The sequence below is a fragment of the Toxotes jaculatrix genome, chromosome 8 (assembly GCF_017976425.1).
Source record: "Toxotes jaculatrix isolate fToxJac2 chromosome 8, fToxJac2.pri, whole genome shotgun sequence".
Classification (NCBI taxonomy): Eukaryota; Metazoa; Chordata; class Actinopteri; family Toxotidae; genus Toxotes; species Toxotes jaculatrix.
Window position 1 is genome coordinate 8,524,191 of NC_054401.1, and position 21,204 is coordinate 8,545,394.

A 21,204-nucleotide genomic window follows, 5' to 3' on the forward strand; every position below is an offset into this window, starting at 1 on the left:
ATATAGAGTAAATATCTATGCTTTATCAAAATGTGCCAAACATAAAAAAGTCTTTTTTTTTTTTTTTTAAATGAATTTAATGAATGAAACGGAATGAGATTTTTCAATGGTCACAGCACCAACTGGAATTTAATGATGTGGAAATAAAAACATGAAAACAAATTTCCTCTTTTGAAATAAAACTATATATAGTGGTAGCTCTCTCCAGTTTTAACTATTTACAAACTCTTCCAGGCACACCATCAATGCCTCATGAATTTTTGAATAAAAGTATTTCAAGAATTTTGTTCATTTCCGCATCGTGCACAGCTATCATTCTATTGCTCTGGCTACATCCACTTTGTCATCTTTCTCCCTGTGTGCCTTTTACTGGTCAGCATCAAATATTTATTGCTTCTTTATTCTTTAACAAGCTCAGCACTCCTATCTCACAGCCATTTCCCCCTCACTCTTCCATGCAGGTTATTTCCATTCACAGGTGAAAAGGGACCGTTTAGGGATTCACTTTTCTGATCATTTCTCTTCTTCGTCCTTCAGAACTTTTTTTTTTTTGGCTGTCCCTTTTGTCTTTAAACAGTGACACCTTGATTTTTGCTCTTCCTTTACTTTGTATTGTCATTCTGTCCATTCCCTCCATGCCTTCCCCCATCTCCCTCTGTCCTGACCTCTGTCCTGTCTTTCTCTCCATCTCATGCCTTCGTTCCGAACCCTCCTCCACCTCCGCTCTGCATGCTGAAATATTCGGTGAAGGAGGGGAGGCGGGGTGGCAGCGGGGGTGAGCGTGTGGCCGGGCGGGGGGGTATTGGGGGTGGGGGCAATATCGATGTCAAGTCAGCAGCAGTGGTGATGATCTTCTGCTCGCTGTTCCTCGGCACCTCGGGTCCTTTAGAGGCCACCGTCTCCTCCACTGTTTTCACTGGATCCTAAAGGGAGGAAGATGATAGTTTTGCACTTTTGACCTGGTCTGATCCTCAGGATGAAGGTTACGGGAAGGTGTTGCCCTGGCCAGAAAGTGGGACCTTGTAGACACTGTGTCAGTAACACCGTACTATACATCACATTTTGACAGCTTCCTCTACAGCTCACCAATGGTGCCATGGTTAAATAGGTCAGGGTAAATTACACATGTACTGGGTTTCCTCACCTCCAGGCTTCAACTGGTTCATTTACTTGACTCTGCACAAACTACAGTTCGTCAAGCCAGACCCTGCTGTATATTAATGATTACTGCATGGTCTAGCCTTCATGCAGGCCTGGAGGATGTGGTTAAAATCATTAAATATATTGTGAATGACATTTTTTAAAATCTCAATATACATGACTAATTGACCGACCATTGCAACTCTACAAACCTCATGTAAAAAAAATAAAGTGATTTTCAAAGCACTGTCTCCCTTGAGACCAAACTTTTCGTGTAAAACCAGCAATTTAGTAACTAGTTTAGTTCATTTTTAACTACATCTTGCTTTGAGTCATTCATTTTGTCAACAGCAATTGACAAAAATAGACAACATTATCACTTAGATGCAGTGCAATTCTGCTGAAATGTGGTAAACGATAATTGAATTGGCCCCTAGCCCTGTTTTCTGTGTGAACATCAGAGCAAAGTATTAGAAACACATTTCTCCTGATGATTAGGATTATTCTTCAAAATCTATATCTCAGTTCTCAGGGCTTGTCATGACTGCCATTTGTTGTGATTCTTTTGTTTTTAATTTCTTAGCACTGAATGTGCTGCAAACTATGAATTTAACTAAATTTAACTTTTTAAATCCCTCTAACCTATCTGTTTTGATACTAAACACAGTATTTTATTGTTATAAAATCTAGCCCATCTTGAAAAACCATTGTTGTTTTATTTGACATTTTCCAATTTGGCTTCAGACCACATTACAGCAAAGAGGCTGCTGTGATAACCTCAGATCTTACTCTTCAGGCCAGTTTCTGCAAAACAATAAAACTGCAGATTTACTGTGTTCTTTCACCAAATAACCCTGGTCCATTAGACTCTGTGTCAATGTAAGTAATCAACTGCAACTACATTTCCTTCACTTAAATAAAGACAAGACAGAGAACATCCTTTGCAACAACAAAGAGAAGTGACTCTTATTTCCCACCTTGGTTTCAGGGCTATAAAGACTAAAGGCCAAGTTCAAAATTATGGTGCTTTATTGGACTTTTTTAAAGCAGCCGCACTCGTGCCTGGTCTTGCCAGTGTCTTCCAATTAGATGTCGGCAGCAAATGCATCAATTCTGTTGCCAGATTTCTAGCAAGAACCAAGAGAACAAAGCACATAGCTACTGTTTACACTGGTTTTCACTTAGTCACAGAATCAATATCTGAGTACGAGAATATAACACATATAATGGCTTAGGAACAGCAGAGCCAACTTTCTTCCTCCTGAGCCACTTTCAAACGTAAATTAAAAACGTGTTTTCTCCATTGCACTTTTATTTATTTTGGTCTATTTATTACTGCCATATAATTTCCTAAATTTCCATTGTCTTTAAGTTTTAATGCCTTCTTATCCAATAAACACTTTAAGTTGCCTTGTTTTTTCAAAGGTGATACATGTGTAATGTCTTTAATAGTGGTGATTTTGCTGCTCTGTGCCAAGTATTTGGGTTGACATTTCATGTTATATTTGTCCTGCTAGTTTCTGCGTGTTGTATCGTTGTAGCTGAAGGTTAAGACCTCTTCTTCTGTCACTCATTTCTGTACAGGACAGAATGAAAATGGAACTTGCACAAATTTGCTCCCCAAGCTTGACAATTCATCATGGCAAACACGACGTCTTAATTTGGTCTTGTCAAAGTTTCTATTTAATCGTTATTTCAAAGTGTTTTCATATCAGCGCGAGTGCTATGTTAGGCTATGTTTACTGTCATTCACCCGACGCCCACAGGAAGAGATGGAAGTTTCAGCCGAGAGATAACCCCTATGAACATGTCCCCTTACAAACTGTATTGTTGTTGTGATACCCTCTAATTTGAGGCCTTGTTAGATGAGACAGCAGTTAATTTCAAGCTAGGTTTGACACAGGGGAGTTTACATTTTAAAAGAAAAAGAAAATGAGTAACTTAAATGAATCTAATTACTTATAGAACGCATTACAAAAAGATAAGGGGGAAACATAAACTGAATACAGGTGCAGACATGTGAGCTATAATTCTCATTCTACATTCTCACTTCAATAGCTTGAATCTAGAGTATCAACCATGCATCCAAAAATATGTAAACACGTACACATTAAGGTTAGACTCACTGATTGGATGGAGAAGAGTTCAGTGAAGTTAGGTTGAGAGTCTCCCAGGAAGGAGCTATTTCCGTAAGCATGATGGGGGAAACTCTCAGCCCCCTCTCCCCCTTTAGGACTGGACAGCAGGATCCCAATCTGGGATGTCCGAACATGATATGGGAAGTTCTTATTGGCTGCTGAAGGGCGTGTGATAACCTAAGGGACCAAAGGTTAAAAGATATAACTTCTGATGATTCTTACATATATGATCTATGACAGTATCTAAAACAACTGCAATGCATGCACTGAGCAGAAACTTAAAAGGAAATTTGCGTGAGCAGTACGGACCATTAGTAAAGAACAATGTGTCGAAGGTGAAGAAGAGGTAGATAATGATGTGTGGAGGAGACAATCAGCATGAGGCAGTTATGACTCAAGGATAGTGAATAATGTATGACTGACAGTGGCAATAATGACTCTTGAGTAATGTGAACTATGTGGAAGTGCAGTGGTATGCATGAATGTGTGTGCCTGTATGCGTTTGTGTGTGCGGTACGAACAAGGAAGACGATGTGAGCATAGAGGTGGATGCCGAGCTGAATGCCGTTGACGATCTTCTCCCGAGCCCAACGAGGAATCCCATAGTTGGCAATCAGAGCCATAACAGGCACTGCAAAAAACCTGAGGAAGACAAGCAAGTAGATTAAGGATAACAATGCAGAGAAAACATATTAAAGGAAAAGATGAAAGGAGAGTCTGATGGTGAAAGAAAGAGCAGAAAAAGCAGAAGTTGATGTAAAGCACAGACAGTGATAAAGATGGGAGGAGAGGAGAGGCGTAGATAATGAGGCGGGAGATAGTCGTAGCAATGAGAGAGAATTACAGAGATAATATTAGTCTTTGTAATCGACCCTTCATTTCAAGCTTGTGCTATTATACACAGAGAGTGAAAGGCAGAGAAGCTGAGCAGTGTATGAGAAAGGGTGTTTCTCTTGGTTGTGCAAAGGAAAACGCTACTTTCCAGTACAAAGCTTTAAACTATTTTGCACACATATATGGGAGCATAAATTATTCTAATAGAAGAGATCTCATCAGCTGAGTAAAAATAGATATTTTCCTCTAGCAATCATTCACTCAAATACAATCATCTGCAGTGCGAGTAGAGTACAGAGGTTGGGCACACAATGTTGTAGAAGGCTAGTGTAAAATAAACAACTTTTCATTCCGGGACAGCTAAAGCATCAGCTATCTCGTGCACATTTTTACAAAGCAGAATAAATTATTCAAATTGAAGAGACCTCAAACAGAGAAATGTGTATTCTTCTACTCCTGCAATCTCTGGCTCAGGTGTTATTATCCGCAGCGAGGGCAGAGAGGGAGAAGCTGTACAGGTCTCACCATAGTGTGTATGTGGTGAAGAAAGGGACGTAGAAAGGCTGTTTCTCTGGGTAGTGTTTCAGAGAGACCAGCACGGCATAGCAGAACCACACGTAGGCCAGCAGCTGCAGGCCCATCAGTCCGTAACCTGCAGGGCTGTCGTAAGCATACAGCACTTCACCTGGGTCAAAGAACTGGCACAGGGACACGAGAAGTTATGCCAAAATGAATACACACACACACACACACACACACACACACACACACACACACACACACACACACACTCATTAAACGAACTAAACTTTTACACAAAGTAGAAAAGAGGTGTCTATTGGCTTGGCTTCACATTGTAGTCTGTGTCCTAATTACTAAGATGGATTGCTCATGGTTCAACTGATGCACTGCAATGACTGAGCCAAAGCTCAGCTTGTAGCATTCTTTGTGAGTCTTTGACATTGACACTTCTTCTCCACAACTAGGTCATTTGCACGCGGGTGCACAAGTTTCTGTGTGTGTGTGTGTGTGTGCTTGCATCTGTGGATGCTGGATTGCATTTTACAGTCCAGTGACTGGATACCATTGGCCATACAGGGTTACCCTTGCTACATAATGCATAGGTCTGACTGCTCGGTGTGTGGAGCTTCTTGGGATCCAACCAGGCAACCAGAGCCTGTCAGGTTCTCGACTGCAGGCCCAGTACCAGGAAGACTCTTCAAGTCTTCATTTCAGTTCCAATTGTAACCTAGTTTGGTATATTTTTAGCGGGAGCTCCCCTGAGTTTTGAGCTCTTTAATAGCAGGGACCACGTAAGAGGGCAGGCGGCAGATAAATTACACTGCTTCAGATCCACATATTGCAGTGTGAGAAATGGCTATAGGCTCCAACATTAAATATAGCACAGATACTTCCACTGCACTATTCCCCCTGGGTCATTACCATGCTGTATTCAAAGACTGTAATCCACTGTCCCTAAATGTAACATCATTACATCTGACTGTGCTGAAGCTTCTGCAGCATGCAGTGATATATGTAACTGTAGTACTCCTGAGCATATTATTAATTCATAAGCTCATATGCTCAGCATCATGGCTGGTGAAATCTGTTTCTGGCTTCACAAATTGGACATAGAAACTCAGTATAAGTAATGAAAGAGAAGATCTCACAGAATTCTGATCAGTAAGTCTTTCCAGCTCAAGGAAACCTTAAAGAAACAATCACTGATCTAAGATTTATTATCTCAGGTACACTAGTAAGTATTGCAGTTCCCTTTAGTTGTGTTTGTAGTTGGGAGTTGGCTGGTTGGTCCTTTCCTTTTTTTTTTTTTATACAATTGACTTGATGCATATTCATAATTAGCAATGTATCAGTGTAATGGGTGACTTGACAGAAAAAGCTATTACAGCCCATGTTGATCTGTGGGCTCAAATCTTCCATGAATATTTATGAGATGATTAAAAAAGCCGAAGAGAGCAATAATACAGTATGAATGCCAATGCGGCGTCTTGCATTGTCAATCAGAAATCTTGCACCCTGTCATCTTGGGTATAATTCAGACGCTGCTTTCAAGTCACATCTGAAGAGGCGGAACTTGGAAGTGTTCACGTGTTTTACTAGTTGGGATATGAATTTAAAGTGAAGAGTAACTGAACTGCACAATTAGCTTTTGGTGACTAGTGTGGAAACTGGGGCTGCCACTAGATTTTATTTCTATTGGTGATAATTATGTTAATTATTTACCCCCAGTTAACCACTCAATCTTTGTCAATAAGTGCCAGAAAATGCCAATCACACTTTTCCAGAGTCCAGGCAGATGACTTCAGCTTGTTTGACGATAGTATCGTTTGAGCAATGTATTGTGTGTGTGTGTGTGTGTGTGTGTGTGTGTGTGTGTGTGTGTGTGTGTGTGTGTGTGTGTGTGTGTGTGTGTGTGTGTAAGTGTGTGGAGTGTGTACCTCAGCCTCGTAGATGAAGAGAATGACGTAGGTGATTGTGTAGACTGTCATGTAGATGCTCAGCTTCACTGACCCACTGTGACTGATCCTCGCCCTGACACATGAGGATAAACCAAGAGGGTCAGAGGTTGCACATAAGTTAGAGGAAGATAAGAAACAAATAACGCAGACACACTTAGTGATACACACAACTGAGGGAAGGATAGAGAGGCACATGGAAAGACACACACAAAAACATCCATTTGGTTCTTTACACTCTTAGCAAAGACAGCTTAATCTAAAAGCAGCTATGCAGCACCACAAAGCACAAAAAAGACGGGTGTGCTCAAATCTGAGCTTTATAAATATAAAATGGCTGCAGACACATGGACACGGCAGGCTGTGAAAAAGGCTGTCCGCACTCACAAAAGCAGAAATTAATGCTTCTTTATTTGCACCAAACAAATAGAAGCATTTCAGCGTTAAGCCTTCATCTGCATTTCAAGCATTCTTTTGCTCAGAGTAATTCATCATCACACCCAGCAGAGAAACATTTCAAAGTTGTCAGGTATTTATCTCAAAACTGTCAACTTATCAGTCACTGCAGATAAACAACCATGTTTTAAGCTTGATGATGATAAAGTTTTAAGTTTATTCACTAGGGCTTTAAGAGTGTTTTGATAAGTCAAAAAAATCACAGAATCTTCCGAACCCAGGGGAGGATGTAATCCAACAGTCAAAAAAATACGGCTTAAATCTTGCAAGCTGAGTTTTCACTTCATGAGTTCAGTCTCGAAAACATCCACAGAGATTCAATTGAACCCAAAGCAGGACCAATCTTCAAACTGTGAGCAGTGGTTTAGGTGATGACTCACCACCACTCACCACCACAGAAACTCAAAACCTTGTGAACTGCAATTTAACTAGCCATTGATTGTGCACTGCACAGCTCTTTCCTCACATAAAACTGACTCAGAAAGCAACTTCTGGGGATATATATATTGACAGAAATTTAACAACGTTTCAAGAGCAGCTGGCATGTTTTTCAAGTCTGACAACTAGAGTTTGAAACTGGAATTGGAAAATTAGAAAGAGCAGTAACAGCCAGGTGAATGTGGGGCATTCATCCAGTCAGGTGTAGGATGGATACATGCTGATGTTCCAGCTAGGGAGAGCACTCGTAAATCATCTATTGTGCAGTCTATCTGAAATGATGCCTTTCCCAAGCAAATGTCCTCCAAGCTTTGCCAAGGAAAAAGAGAGCAAAACAACTCAAGTCAGCTGGGTTTGTAGGGCAAAGGTCAGTCATCTTTCAACTGACATAACAGCACAAAAACAACTGCACCAGAGCAGCCTCCATCTACCACATCCCATAGGAATATCAGGTGTTCGTCCACACTATGAGAACCAGTGTACTAACTGACTTTTTGACTGACACCTAACATTGTCATGTCATGAGATAGTGTTATGACTGTGACAGCGGCGCCTGACAGTGAGAGACAGTGGCAGCATAAACATACCAGCACAGTACTGCATAAACAGAGATACATATAGGCTCAAACAAGATCCATGTATGCACACACATAAGGTACAAAAAACTGCAAACCCCCCACCTGGTGACAGTGAAACCTTTGCCCAACAAAATGAGCATCAGAAGGAACACCAAGAAACTGACGGAGAACAGTAATTTCCCTGGAGACAGACAGAGATGGAGAGAGACAGAAAGTGAGAAAGAAGACAGAGGGGGTAATTAGGTTGTGGTTTCCAAATCTGTAATATCAGAGGGGAAAGACAAAATCAGGTCGCCTCACACACATGCACACGCACACACGCACACACACACACGCACGCACACACACACACGCACGCACACACACACACGCACACACACACACACACACACACACACACACACACACACACACACACACACACACACACACACACACACACACACACACAGTCACACAAAATCATGCATGATCCTGCGTATGCTCATCAACCCAGCTATTACAGCTCCTCAGTTTCAGTCAGCCGGTAAGTCAGTAAGTGAGTCAGTCAGTCAGCGGCCAGTGCAGGAGAAGAACTCACCGAGTATTTTCAGGCTGCCGTTGCCAACTCCATCTCTCGCATACAGGCCCCAGTACACACAATGGAACAACAGGCTGAGCACTGCCAAATGGAAAAGATGCAGGGAGGAGAGAAACGGGAAAATAAGAGAAGGGGGAAGGAGAGAGGGGAGAGGAGGAAAGAGATGGAAGAAGACGAAGAGAAGCAGATGAAGGAGAGAAGAACAGAGGAGACAGAGATGATAGAAAGAAAACGGGGAGAAGAAGAGGGAGACAGAAAAGAAGAGGAATTGATAAAAGGAGATGAAAAGGAGCAGAAGGCTTGAGAGAAGTGGGTGGAAAGGAAGAAAGGGAATTTAGGGGTAGCAGGAGAATCGAGAAGGGATTTGCAGAGGGGACAAGCAAGCGAGAAGGAAAGATAAGGGGGTAGGAGAAAAAGGAGAAGATAGGATGAGAAGAGTGAGGGGGTGTTTGTCAGTGACAGCATGCTCCAGTGAACACTGTGGCACAGCACAGCTGTTTGCAATAGTTTCTATTCAGAGGCTAATAAGGGTGATAATATCTCAGCTCTTGAAGTGGGGATTAAGGTATGAGATGATGCAGCCATGCAAGAGGCTCATTGTCATCTTGAGTGTGTGTGGCATAATGTGTGCATGTGTGTGTGTGTGCGTGTGTATGTCTGTGTGTCTGTTCAGGACAGAAGCTCTCACCCTCCACACCCGCCGCCGTCATAAACATTTTGTAGGTTGTGTGAAGAAGCTGTCTTCCCTTCAGATTGTCTGCAGGGGAAAAAAAAAACCACAAGAATGAGATAGAGGTGATGAGGGTGTGTGTATGTGTGTGTTGGCGGGATAGAGATAAAAAGGATGGAGATATGCTAACAGATGGCGAAGGAGAGAGAGAGAGGGGTACCGAGAGTGAGAGACAGAAAGAAGAAAAGAAAGAACAAGGGAATGGGCCAGACAAATGAGGGAAGCGACCATTAGTATGCATCCATCTTCTGATCCGGAACATGAACTAGAAGTCCTTAAAGAGTTTAGAAAAATGAAAACTTGATCATTTGCAATTCCATGACAACTGGGCAACTCCATCTGCTGTGAAAGATGGTGTGAATCGAGCAAAAACTCCAGAACAGCTACGAAAATGGAGACTGTTCTGTTTCAGCTTACTCCTAATAGTGTCTAGTCATGCAGATAGTTGTGGTTTTACTAGCCCAGATTTTGAGATATCCATCTTTTCTGCTTCCACACCAGAACAATGAAGGGGAGAATACTTTTGCTTGTGATGTTTCTAAAAAAAAACTACATTAAAGTAAATTCAATAGCAAAATCTCTTTCCTGCAACAACATCTGCAGTGCTATTGATAATCCATAGTCTTCAGTTTATATTGGAGCTGCCAAAGCATTAGTTCCCATAAAAACAGTGTGTACAGTGTGTATGCTGCTGCTGAATTTTTCAACATTTATTCAATGCTGTAGATAGCAGACAAAATTTTATTCACCTCCATTATATTGGAGTGGCTGCAGAAATCTCTGAGAAGTAAATTTCAAAATCGGAAATAATTAATCTAATAAAACCAAAACTAATAAAACCTATATACACGGCAAAATACTGTACCACTAGAGCAGTGATTTTCAACCTGAGGCCATACGTTGTGATGTGAGGTCACAAAGAGGCCACAGCACTAGAGGTAAGTAAGACGATACGTGTTTTGTAATTTAAGTGAACCAACCCGTTAACAGTTGGGAAAATGGAAGATGAGCTGCATGGCTACATGGGAAAACCGTACATGACGCATGCCTGGAATGAGGTTTCATTTGAGGGTAATTTGTTCTCTGGTGCTCCTGATCTCAGCTGCAGCAGGTTATTTGCACTGTGACCTTCATGTGACAAATGCTAAGGTTATCCCTACCTTCTCCACCCAACTGTCACCTTCACATGAAAAACCCAAACCCTGCTCTCAACATCCTCTCACACATTTGTGCTGCTCGTGCTCTGTTCTGACGAACTCCCAGCCCCAGGAGAAAAAAGGCACATGCTCCACCTTTACTTATCTGAGGAAACACGAGAACGTACTCCTATTCCATCAAGAAAGCATGTCGATTTTATAACAGACCTGTAGAAAAGGGCACTTAATGACTGCTGCAGGCTTTGAAAGTCAAATAAACTGGCTTGTTCATGGAAGAAGATGGCGAAAAAGAGATACAGTAAGTGGAAAAGACAGTACTTACAGGCAAAGTAGCAGGAGAGGAGGAACACCATTGAGAATATGACCAGGAACGTGATGTCCGTCTCCAAGATTCCTGCAAATGGGGCATGGAGGAAGAAGAGGAAGGAAAAAAGAATAATTAATGAGAGTTAAAGATGGAAAAAACAGAGGAAGGAAGGAAAAGAGGAAACAAGGGCACATGACAGAACAAGGAATCAAGACCAGAAAGTAAAAGGAGTCAGTGAGGTTCAGAAAATATCAAGGTGAAGAGGAGAGGGGTCAATTAAAGAAGAAAAAGAAAGGGAAAAGAAGGGAAGGATGAAAAATACAGAGAGGCAGGTACGTGATGAGGATATAGGATTAGTTAAGAAACAGAGAGAGTTACACAAGAAGCAGAGTAGGAGAGAGAAGACTGGAGATGCTGGAATAATTCATTTAGAAGCTACTTGGGTCTCTTCTTCTTTTCATCCCTTCCTTTCAGTTCATCTATCATCATTAATTCATTCAGCCGTCCCTTCATTATTGTAATTTGTTCAGTTCAGTGTGTTTTATTGGCCGTGCTAAGTGGTGTTGGCTTGTGCCATCAGCGATTCATTCCATAATCTCTCTCTTTCTGTCTAATCACTCTTACCGAACTCATCTGCAGAGAAATGCTGCGTCCAGAAAGACTGGCCATTGGTCAGTTTCATCTCGTATTCCAGCTGCAAGCCATCGCCCTGCAAGAGAGGAGGGAGCAAAAAAAGAGAAAAAAAAAAGAAACAAAAGGCAGAAAGAAAGGGGGAGAGGGAGAGTGTAGGTGAGATTAAAAATTCATTCTCTTATATTGTTACAGGATTTGTCATGTGTACAATATATACATGAATGCTTTAAGCTGCACAGCTCTGCAGGTTGAAGGCCCTAAACACCAAACACCTTTTTTCGGTCCAAGTGAATTTAAATAGCATATTTTTTTTTTCTGCTACTGCACACATTTGTTATTTAAAAAGAGAGAAAACGGTTCTAAAAGGATAAATGTTGCACAAAAACAAAAAGACTGTAGTTTAACTCTGGATCCATCTAAAAGAATGGATGGAATACAAGAAGGACTAAACAAGATTATAAAATGTCAGGTGAAGCCAGATTTTAGTGCTTGGTATCAAACAAGCATTGAGGTTCAACACCCTGTCCTATTAATAATCCTGATATCATCACTAAGCAAGTAGAAGCCTTTATTGTACATCACTCAGAAACATCCCATACAATAAATAATGCAGCCTTTAAGACCAGTAAAATAAGAATCTAAGCTGTACCAATTAGGAAAATTTAAATCCCAGAGGATGTCTAATCTCATGTCACAGCATTAATATAGCACCTTACTTAAATGCCAGCACCCACAAACAAGGTAGCATATCTGCACAATCATGATTAAAAACATCTTACGTTGCTCACTTACTGCTGATCATGAGACAGTTTTGCTTTTCTGAGCTCAGTGATTCATCACTTTCTGCATCTGAAATTTTCCTCTGATGTCCACTCTTCACACCAGATTGACATGTGCGAAAACAGGGTGAATTTACAGCGTCTGACTTCAGTGGAAGATTGCTTTTCTGTGTTGCGGCACAATGTTGTGATTTAGTTTGATGAGATGCGGGTGTTATAACAGAAAAAAAATCCATCAGCTTTAATTTTAAATAACACAGTCCAGATTTCTCCCCGCCTTTCCTGTTACAGGAGGAGGAAAAATCCAAATAATCCTTGGGGACGGACACTCTGTTGGTTTAGCTGCTCAGTGTAATTGTGCCACATAGTCACTCAGTCTCCAAACTGGCCTGGAAGTGCCTCAGGATCCCCCAGGTATGAGGAGGAAGTTAGTGGAGAAAAAAAAAAGAATCTAGACTGCTCTGTCTACTGGGCTGCCAATAGGAAAATGTCCCAGATTAACAGGACGGATGGATTGATGATCATATCCATAGCAACTGTTTTCTCTGATTTAATCTCATTTTTAATTATTAATAGTTGCTGTGACACACTTATCAATTATTTGTTAGGCTTATCGTAATTATGTATTGCTCTGACATTATTGTTCTACATTGCAATGTTATGATAGAGAGCACAGAGAGAATATTTGGGTATGCAAACATGCAAGAACTGAGGAATGCCTTGGAGAAAATGAACATACCTGTGTAAAATTAATTCCACAGTTGGAATTAATTTTTGGCTGCTGTACAAATAAAATAGTGTCAAACTCAAGAGAATTTGGGAGGTGAGAAAAAAGAGGAATGGGGAGCAGAGAACAACGGAAAGGGGACAGAGATGGGTTGACAATCAGAGCACAGAGAGCTCATTTCACACACACAAGTTCAAAGACGAAGGAGTTTGCGTTTGTTGCGGTGGAGCCAGGGAAAAGAGAAAGGGGAGGAAAAAAGGACTTTGATTTCATTTGGCAGCCTGAGACTCCATCTCACTCCCTCTATCAAAAAGGGCGAAAAGCATGGAGCGTTCACTGCCACAAAAATCAATACAGACACAAAGAGCAGGGAGACAGAGATAAAGAGAGTGATAGATGTAGAGAGGGAGAAAGTTTAAAAAGCAGGTAGAAAGAAAGGCAGAATGAAGAGAAAGAAGCAGAAGCAAACAGGGAGAGGGAGATGAATGCATGGAAGAAGTGGCACTTCACAGCAGGGCTTCTCTCTCTATGGCACAGACAGAGTCACTGGATGATTGTGGGGGGTAACTTGTTAGTTTCACGTGTAAAAAGCATCCACTTCTGATATGCTGTATTGATATATCACACACTGAAGGTGTTCTCACAAAAACATCTATGCAGTCTTGTACATCATGTGCTCCCCTGGGCTGCTGATAACTGCATTTAAAAGGACTTCTGAGAGTCTTTCGAGAGCATGGATCTTATCTCTGGAACATAAGTGTTTGGTTACAGCTTACAGTTGAGTGTTTCTCTGAAAATAGAGTGTACACAGTCAGTTATCATTGGAGTGGTGCTCCAACAATTTAGTATTGCACTTCCATAAAGCTGAGGGATAAGAGAGAGATTTTTAAAAGCATTGTCAAAATTGAAGCATTGAAGAGGCCAAAATATCTTGACTTCTGGTTACTTCAAAGCCACAGAAGACATTATACAACTGTTTTCACAGGCTATGTAACAAAAACCATGACAAGTAAAGTGACCTTGTCGTGTAAAGTACGTGAAATGTCTCCTTAATATGCTGCTATAACAGCCTCTACTCTTCTCGGAAGGTGTACGACAGGACTTTAGAACCTGACTACAGGGATTTGCTCCCAGCCCCAGAAGTATTACAGAGGTCAGGCACTGATGTTGGGAGACAGACCTGGCTCACAGCTGGCACTCCAGTTCATTCTGAAATTCTCCAGTATGGTTGAGGTCAGGGCTCTGTGCAGGTCAGTCAAATTCTTTATCAACAAATTCTGAAAATGATTTCTAAAAACAACAGAACTTTGTGAATCAACATGGGAGAATGCTCATGTTGAAACAGGAAAAGACCAACCTACAACCAGTGGTCAATCGCCTAAAATATAATTATTTGCTTTGATCAATGTGATTTCTCTTATTTGGAACTTAGGGGCCCAAACCATAAACAGCAGTGAAACAATTATTCAATGATTAGTTGAGCTTCTCAACTACAACCATAATCTGACATTAAAAAAACAAACAAAGATTTGTTGATAAAAATATATATATAATTAATCACCAGATTAGTGATCACTGTAGCTGATAAATAAATATACTAGCAGAATCACACTATTGCAGTTTGGGTTCACACTGTGAGCAGCACAATCTACAAATCATCAAGTCCGTTCATTTCCTTTGAAGGTGAAGCTCCCAAAAGACTCCTAACATTGTCAAATACTCTAGTTATTATTTCTTAGTCTTATAAGTATTCCTTATTTCTTCAGTCTAAACTGGCTCCCAATCTGGCATAAAAGGTTACGATAAGGATCCTTCTCCTAAGAGAGATACAGATTACAATTTTTTGACAGATGAGAAATTTTGGCCATTTTACTGGCCTGCGCCAATTAACAGCCAGTCTAATTTCAGCTCTTCCTTGGTTCCCTACTGGGGTAATTTTGCTTCATTAACAGCAGTTCTGCTTGGCATAATGAAGCAGTAGTTGATTACAGCTATTCAAAACTTTCCATTTCTCCACTTGTTTGAAAGACCACAAGGATAAATGCCTCATAAACCAATGCTCAGACAACAGTTGCTGGGGTCGATGCAATGAAACCATGTTATTGAGTTGTTCTGTTTTATGTTTATGCTCAATTAATGGCATCTAATTAGACTTCTATTATTGCAACTCATCAGAACAGTTTTATGAGAGGCAATACCAGAGAAAGATGTGCTATTTGCCTGTTTAAAACTTTGTAGCTCTATATTGATACACGGACGTAATTACAGCTTGGCTGTACATTATGATAAATGTATGACAGGGAAAATTTGTAAAAGTTTTTTTAAAGTGAGATACTATTTATCCATGGACATTATGTTTCATATACAGGAGAAGAAAAAACTTTCATTCAAGCCTGCTTATTTCAACTGGTTCCTCTGACAATTTACTTGCCTGAAAAACCTTCATCCTGACTGCCAGAGGTCCTCTGCTCTGTAATTTGTGATGACCTGAATTTTATTTATAATGACTGTTTCCCCTGATGAAATAATGATTATTTGCAGCCTTGAGGTTTCCTGCTACAATTAATCAAGTGAAATTGCCTGGAAATGTTAAATAACAATCAGCCTCTTATTTTACCATTTCATACAGGCGAGTCTACATCTGGGAAAACATCCCCTAGTTTTAAGGGCTTATGAGCTGATACAGATTTAGACCCACTTCAGTACAGGTAAAGACTGAGATGCTAAGTACATGAAAGGAGAGCTGGATAAGAGAGAAACGGGAACAAAGAAAGGAAAATATGTAGTAGCAGATAAAAGTGAGGGTGCCAGGAAAAATGCATGGAATGAGCAGAAGGCAAAGTAAATGAGACCAGTGAGATGGCAAGATGGAGAGGAAAAGCACAATTAGAGACAGGCTGACAGGGAGAGGCAGGAGACAGAAGTAAATAGATATGAAACGGCGTGGAGCTCGTCACAGCATGGTGACAGAGAGTTGAAAGAGAATAGGACGTAGCCAAAGATTGTGAGCGACAGAGGTAGGAAAGATGGAAAGGTGTGAAAGCAAAAGGGAAGCGAGAAGGCAAGTGACGAGAGACAAGGGGTGGAAATTGGCTGCGGGGCACAGCATGCATATGTCCCCGTGAGCAGAGACGAGCTTTTATACTTGAGTCCAACAGCATTAGGCAGCGTGTCCATCAGCGGACGCTGGCGTGACATTAAACCACACTCCGCAGGAAGCATCCGCTCTAATCATATCCCTCTTCAGCCGGCACTCTCAAGCGACAGCACAAAAACAAACCCACAAAAAAACACAAGGGCATGAGTGTTCACACACACAAGCAAACACACACTGAATCATGACCAGGAGCATGACACTTATGTAACCCAGAATGACACTGATAGGCAGGCAGGCGAATAGCGATACATATTCAGCAGATTTTCTTACTTATTCACCCTTTTCCACACCTACTTTAAAAAAAAACACAAAACACTGGACACATAGAAAACAAACACCACCAACAACAAGAACAACAACACACACACACCTATTGCTGGGATTCGTCCTTGACTGAAGGCCTCGGTGTAGGAGGATCACTGAGCAGAGCTGTCATTATACAAGCTCATGATTTCTTCACCGAGTGCCCCTATCCAGCCTCACATCAACAAACAACACACCGCAGCTACCACTCTACTCCTTTTCTCCCAGCACATCATTAGCACAACACTGAGCCCCATTATAAAACAACACAATGCTCAAAAGTCCCTGAAGGTAGCTAATCAATAGGCTACAGTGGAGTCCTTGTAAGGCATGTTTATCACAGTTTAAGCAGAGAGTTACATATTAAAAGTGCCTGCACTGTGGTGCAGAAACACTGTGGTATGGGAGAGATAAAGCAATTCAGTGTCCAGAGGCAATTCAGAGACAGATGTACAGATACAAGATCAGCCGTAACATATAATGAGTTTAGGCCACAGGGGTGTGAATGGTATTTGGATGTAAATCTGTACCACTTCTGATGGTCTGCAACATACAACAGTATGTAATAATCATGAGTAGAACAAAGGTTTTCTTGATTATCTATATCTAGTATTCTAAAGCATCTATATCCACTGTAAATCACAGGGTTAAGCTTCCTTGCAGTTTTTATATTTTTTATTTTGCCTATTTAGATTACTTTACTTCTAGAATTAAAATGTAGCCTGGCGAAAAATGCTCAAATGGGAAAGCACATACTGGGACAAAAATTATGCTCAAGTTGATTTAAAATTTATAGGGAGCCAGCACAAAAAGTAGCCTTAAAACATCCAGCGTTTCACAGAGCCTTCTTCATGGTGTGCTGGGTATATTTTTGCCTGAGTTCTCCCTTTTTAATATCTGATGCTGCTGCTTGCACTTGAAATCTGTTTTTGTTTTTTTTTTCTTGCTTGACTGCAAAAACTAAAAGTATGATTTAAAATGTTAATATAGCTCTTCTTTTGACATTTAAACTTAATTTCAATAAGTGTTTAGATATCTACGACATGTACTTAACTCTTTACTCATTACTAATCCCCCAAAGGAGTAATCCATCTTTGGTTTTGATGGATAGATGATGATGACAGTGACGTTGATGATAATGCCAGTGATGACGTTGGTTTATCTGGAGCGAAGCAGAACACAAACAGTGACTGCACAGGCGTTTTTGAGCCCTCAAGCCTGTCTGTGTGATAACAGTGGTGCATCGCCATGGTAACCGCCTGGTAGTACACCTGCCCTTGTAGAGAGGAAGAGCCAGTTGGGTCAGAGGTCAGTGCTTACCCCACACTTGCTGAGAGCGATGTACCACCATCTCTCCCTCACAGAGCGGAAACTACGTCCACCCACGCAGCTCAGAACCTCCTCGTTCCCGTCTCCCTCCACCTGAGAGAGAAGAAAAGCAGAGGGGGGGGGGGGGGGGTGGGGGGTACACAGAGGATGTTGTTATCCAAAAAGGCAAGGCATCTTACCTCAGAGACACACTGAATTATCACAACACAGTGGGATCCTGATATATCAAGATATGAACATATTTCACACCCCAATATAGCCTGAAATGTGGCAACGAGATCCACTAACCACCACAACAACAGAGTCACGCTGGCAATCACACTTCCTAATGTGATAAACAAACACATTGTGTTGTTTATTGAAAAAGGGATAAAAGGATTTTTTTTTTTCATAAAATTGTGTTACAGGAGGGATATATCTTTTAAAACCTTTCTGGTGGGCTGGAATGCATCATCAACGGTGGAAATGTTTGTATCAGTAAAATGGTAAACACATTACAGGCCATTAGCTCTCACTTCCTCTCTGTGCCTCTGTGCATTTGTTTTCCTATTTTACATATTTCTGGTCCATTTTTTTGCATTACAAAACAATAAGAAGTAGGAAGGAAGAAAATAAGTCAAGATAAAAAGGAATAATGTGATACTGTGTAACATGCTTATTATAAGGTCAAAGGTCACCTTTAGTTAATAATAAATATAATACAGTTTGTGAGGTATGGTGTGTCTTGTTCAGGGACACTTTGGCAAGATGGATGCTTGCTGAAATTTGCTGCTTAATTCAGATACGTATATGTATTGATGTGTGTGCATTCTTACCACACAGCCAGACCAGGTGTAGCGTGTCGTGAGGTTGATGACCTGGTTGTTCTCGGGCCTCAGCACTGCCTCCTTCTGGTAGCAGTTCTGACGGGGACATACGCAGTAAACTCAAAATCAGAACATGTGCAAGAACAAATGCAAGGTTTGTTTAATCAGAATATAATTGAAATTGTGTCTGCACTGCCTTCTGGTCTATTGAAGCAGCTGGAATTAAAATTGATATTTTTTGTCTCTTCAGTGATTGATTTCTCCCTGTGCCACTGCTGAATATTAGTGCAAAATGGTGAGTCTAGAGTGAGGGCCATACTATGTGATTCTGGGAAGCTGAAACGCGAATCTGTCTAAGAGCTGAGAAATGGTGCACTGTTTGTAGCTGTACTGGAAATATCTCAAATTGATGTCACATCTGTGGCCCAAAAGATGTCAGCAAAAAGAAAAATACACCACTGAAATGACTGCACGGGCCAAGACGTTATTAAGAAAGCATTTGGTCAATGTTACTCTTCGACGGGGTAGGCTTTTTTCCCATGGATTTTCCTATACAGTACATTATGCCACAAAACGTGTCTTAACCCTAATAACTGTTCTACCCATTTTTTTTTTTATATTTAGGAACTTGCTCGACTTTCAAAAAAGAAGAAAACATGACATCAGATGCTGTGTGTTGATAAAACCAAGCTGGGCTGGTTAAACAGCATTAAAAAGAGTGAGTAGAGGCTGAGTCTTTCTAATAAATGGTTGCATTATGCATTATTCACTGATTGTGAAAGCAACTTAATGTTGATTTTAATCAACTGTGTCATATTATACCTCATAGTACCTTCCTTGACTGGCATATACACTCATTGAGAAATTTATTAGTAACCCCATACTAGTACTGGGAAGTTCATCCCTTTGCTCTCAAAATAGACTTTTCCATAAGATCTAATGTCTTTTGATTACTGGGCCAGAACAAAAAAACAAGTCATTTATCTGCAGAAAATGCTGACATTTCTTGTGGTGCAGCTTCAGTTTAGGCAGAACTTTCTAGTGTCTCACTTTGTGCTCCCAAATTTCTATTGCACCATCCTTGATCATTGCATGTATCATCAATAATATATCATTCTTGTGAGTGAAAAGCCTCTATTTCAAAAATGTTAACTTTTCAGGAACTGAGAAGGACAGTTTGTTTTAATGTGAGCAGCATGAGCTGCGAGTGATCCTTTAGTTCAAGTTAAAATGTGAAAATTAACAAAATAGGAGTCACAGGGATTTTCATTACCACAGTGACATGAAAATTAGTAAATGGGGTTTAGTTAACAATGGTTTGTCAAAAGACACGATGAAGAGGGTGTCAGCATCTCACCTTTTCAGGCCTTTTGTACACAGCTGGCCACTGAGAACTGTCATCGAAGTAGAGCAATATGTTCTGACAGCAGCGAGACTGCATAGAGGAGAGACGGGATAGAGAAAGAAAAGATTAGGAGAAAACGGGGGTGGGATGCGCATAGATCAGAGAAGAGGCAGTGAGACGGTTTGAGATTTAAACGACAAAAACTGTTTCCAAAGTCTGCAGGCTAAAACTGTAAAATGAGGCATGGGTAAAAGAACAAAACAGACACATAGAAAGGATAGAGAGGAGAACAGCAAAGGGAGACGGAGGGGATAGAAAAGAGGACAAGGTGGGTACAGCAGGAACAGCCGGAGGAAGAAAAGAAGAGAGAAAGTGATGGCATTGGTTTAGATGAAGCGAGAGGAAGGAAAGGAAAAAAGAGGAACAACTAGTTGAGAGGAAGACACTCAAGTAAAGAAAGAAAGGATGATGAAAAAAGAACTGCATAACATTTGTGTTGTCAGAGAAGAAAGTGTGGGCAAGTTGGTAAAATTTATGGAAATGATAAATGGATAACAAGTGCAGACACACAAAACGTAGTCATCCTACCTTTGGATAGCGGAACCGGAAGTCCAGACGTCCAAAGTCAGTGAGAAAGCAGAAGCGAGTGAGGAAAACCCAGTCCTGTCATCAGAAGAGAGAGAAGTAAAGACGAAAATAAATAAAACAAACAATTAAAATGCATGAAGCAACACAGAAAGTCTACAACCAAGCTAGCAGATGTGCGAGGTACTGTACCTGGGCTCAGTGGTACTTTGAGTTAAATGCTGACATCATAATTCTCCCAAGCTCACAGTGACAATAATAATAGGCTGATGTTTACCAGGTATAATTTTTAACATGTTAATTGTCTTAGTTTAGCATGAGACAGACAAATTCAACCTGAGTCCGGTTTCACAAAGATATTTTAAATGGATCTGTAGTTTAGGTTAGTCTTAATTTTGATCTTCGATTAGTCTAATGCAAATTAGAAAAATAAGACAGACCTATTTTAAGCCTGAAAAGTTAGCCTCCCTACCCCCAACATCCTACTCCTCCCTACCCCAAACATAAAGCTGTAAGGACACTGTCTGTTGATTTTGTTTACCAGGGGAAACTATCCTGACAGGCTAATGAATTAGCAGAAGTACTGAGACCTACCTCATTAACAAGCCACAGCAACTCAGATCAACTACAAGTCTACAGTGCGTTGAGATGCTATGGTACATTTTTGGTCACCCAAATAAACAGCACTTATTGTGTTAGAACCAT

General features: G+C 40.7%; 1 protein-coding gene across 1 annotated transcript in view; it reads right to left on the bottom strand.

Annotated features, from left to right (window-relative positions):
* The window catches only part of tmem145 (transmembrane protein 145), a 28,549-nt gene continuing 7,345 nt past the window's right edge, over positions 1 to 21,204 (bottom strand). Inside the window, exons 2-16 of the mRNA XM_041045263.1 lie at positions 20,503 to 20,577; positions 19,927 to 20,004; positions 18,579 to 18,665; positions 17,755 to 17,856; positions 11,460 to 11,544; positions 10,851 to 10,922; positions 9,330 to 9,398; positions 8,642 to 8,722; positions 8,164 to 8,242; positions 6,572 to 6,665; positions 4,638 to 4,810; positions 3,800 to 3,920; positions 3,267 to 3,455; positions 582 to 923; positions 1 to 427 (exon numbers count right to left, since the gene is read on the bottom strand). Of these exons, the coding sequence (XP_040901197.1) occupies positions 690 to 923; positions 3,267 to 3,455; positions 3,800 to 3,920; positions 4,638 to 4,810; positions 6,572 to 6,665; positions 8,164 to 8,242; positions 8,642 to 8,722; positions 9,330 to 9,398; positions 10,851 to 10,922; positions 11,460 to 11,544; positions 17,755 to 17,856; positions 18,579 to 18,665; positions 19,927 to 20,004; positions 20,503 to 20,577 (1,539 nt within the window). The 3' untranslated portion in view covers positions 1 to 427; positions 582 to 689. The remainder of the gene's footprint in view (positions 428 to 581; positions 924 to 3,266; positions 3,456 to 3,799; positions 3,921 to 4,637; positions 4,811 to 6,571; positions 6,666 to 8,163; positions 8,243 to 8,641; positions 8,723 to 9,329; positions 9,399 to 10,850; positions 10,923 to 11,459; positions 11,545 to 17,754; positions 17,857 to 18,578; positions 18,666 to 19,926; positions 20,005 to 20,502; positions 20,578 to 21,204) is intronic.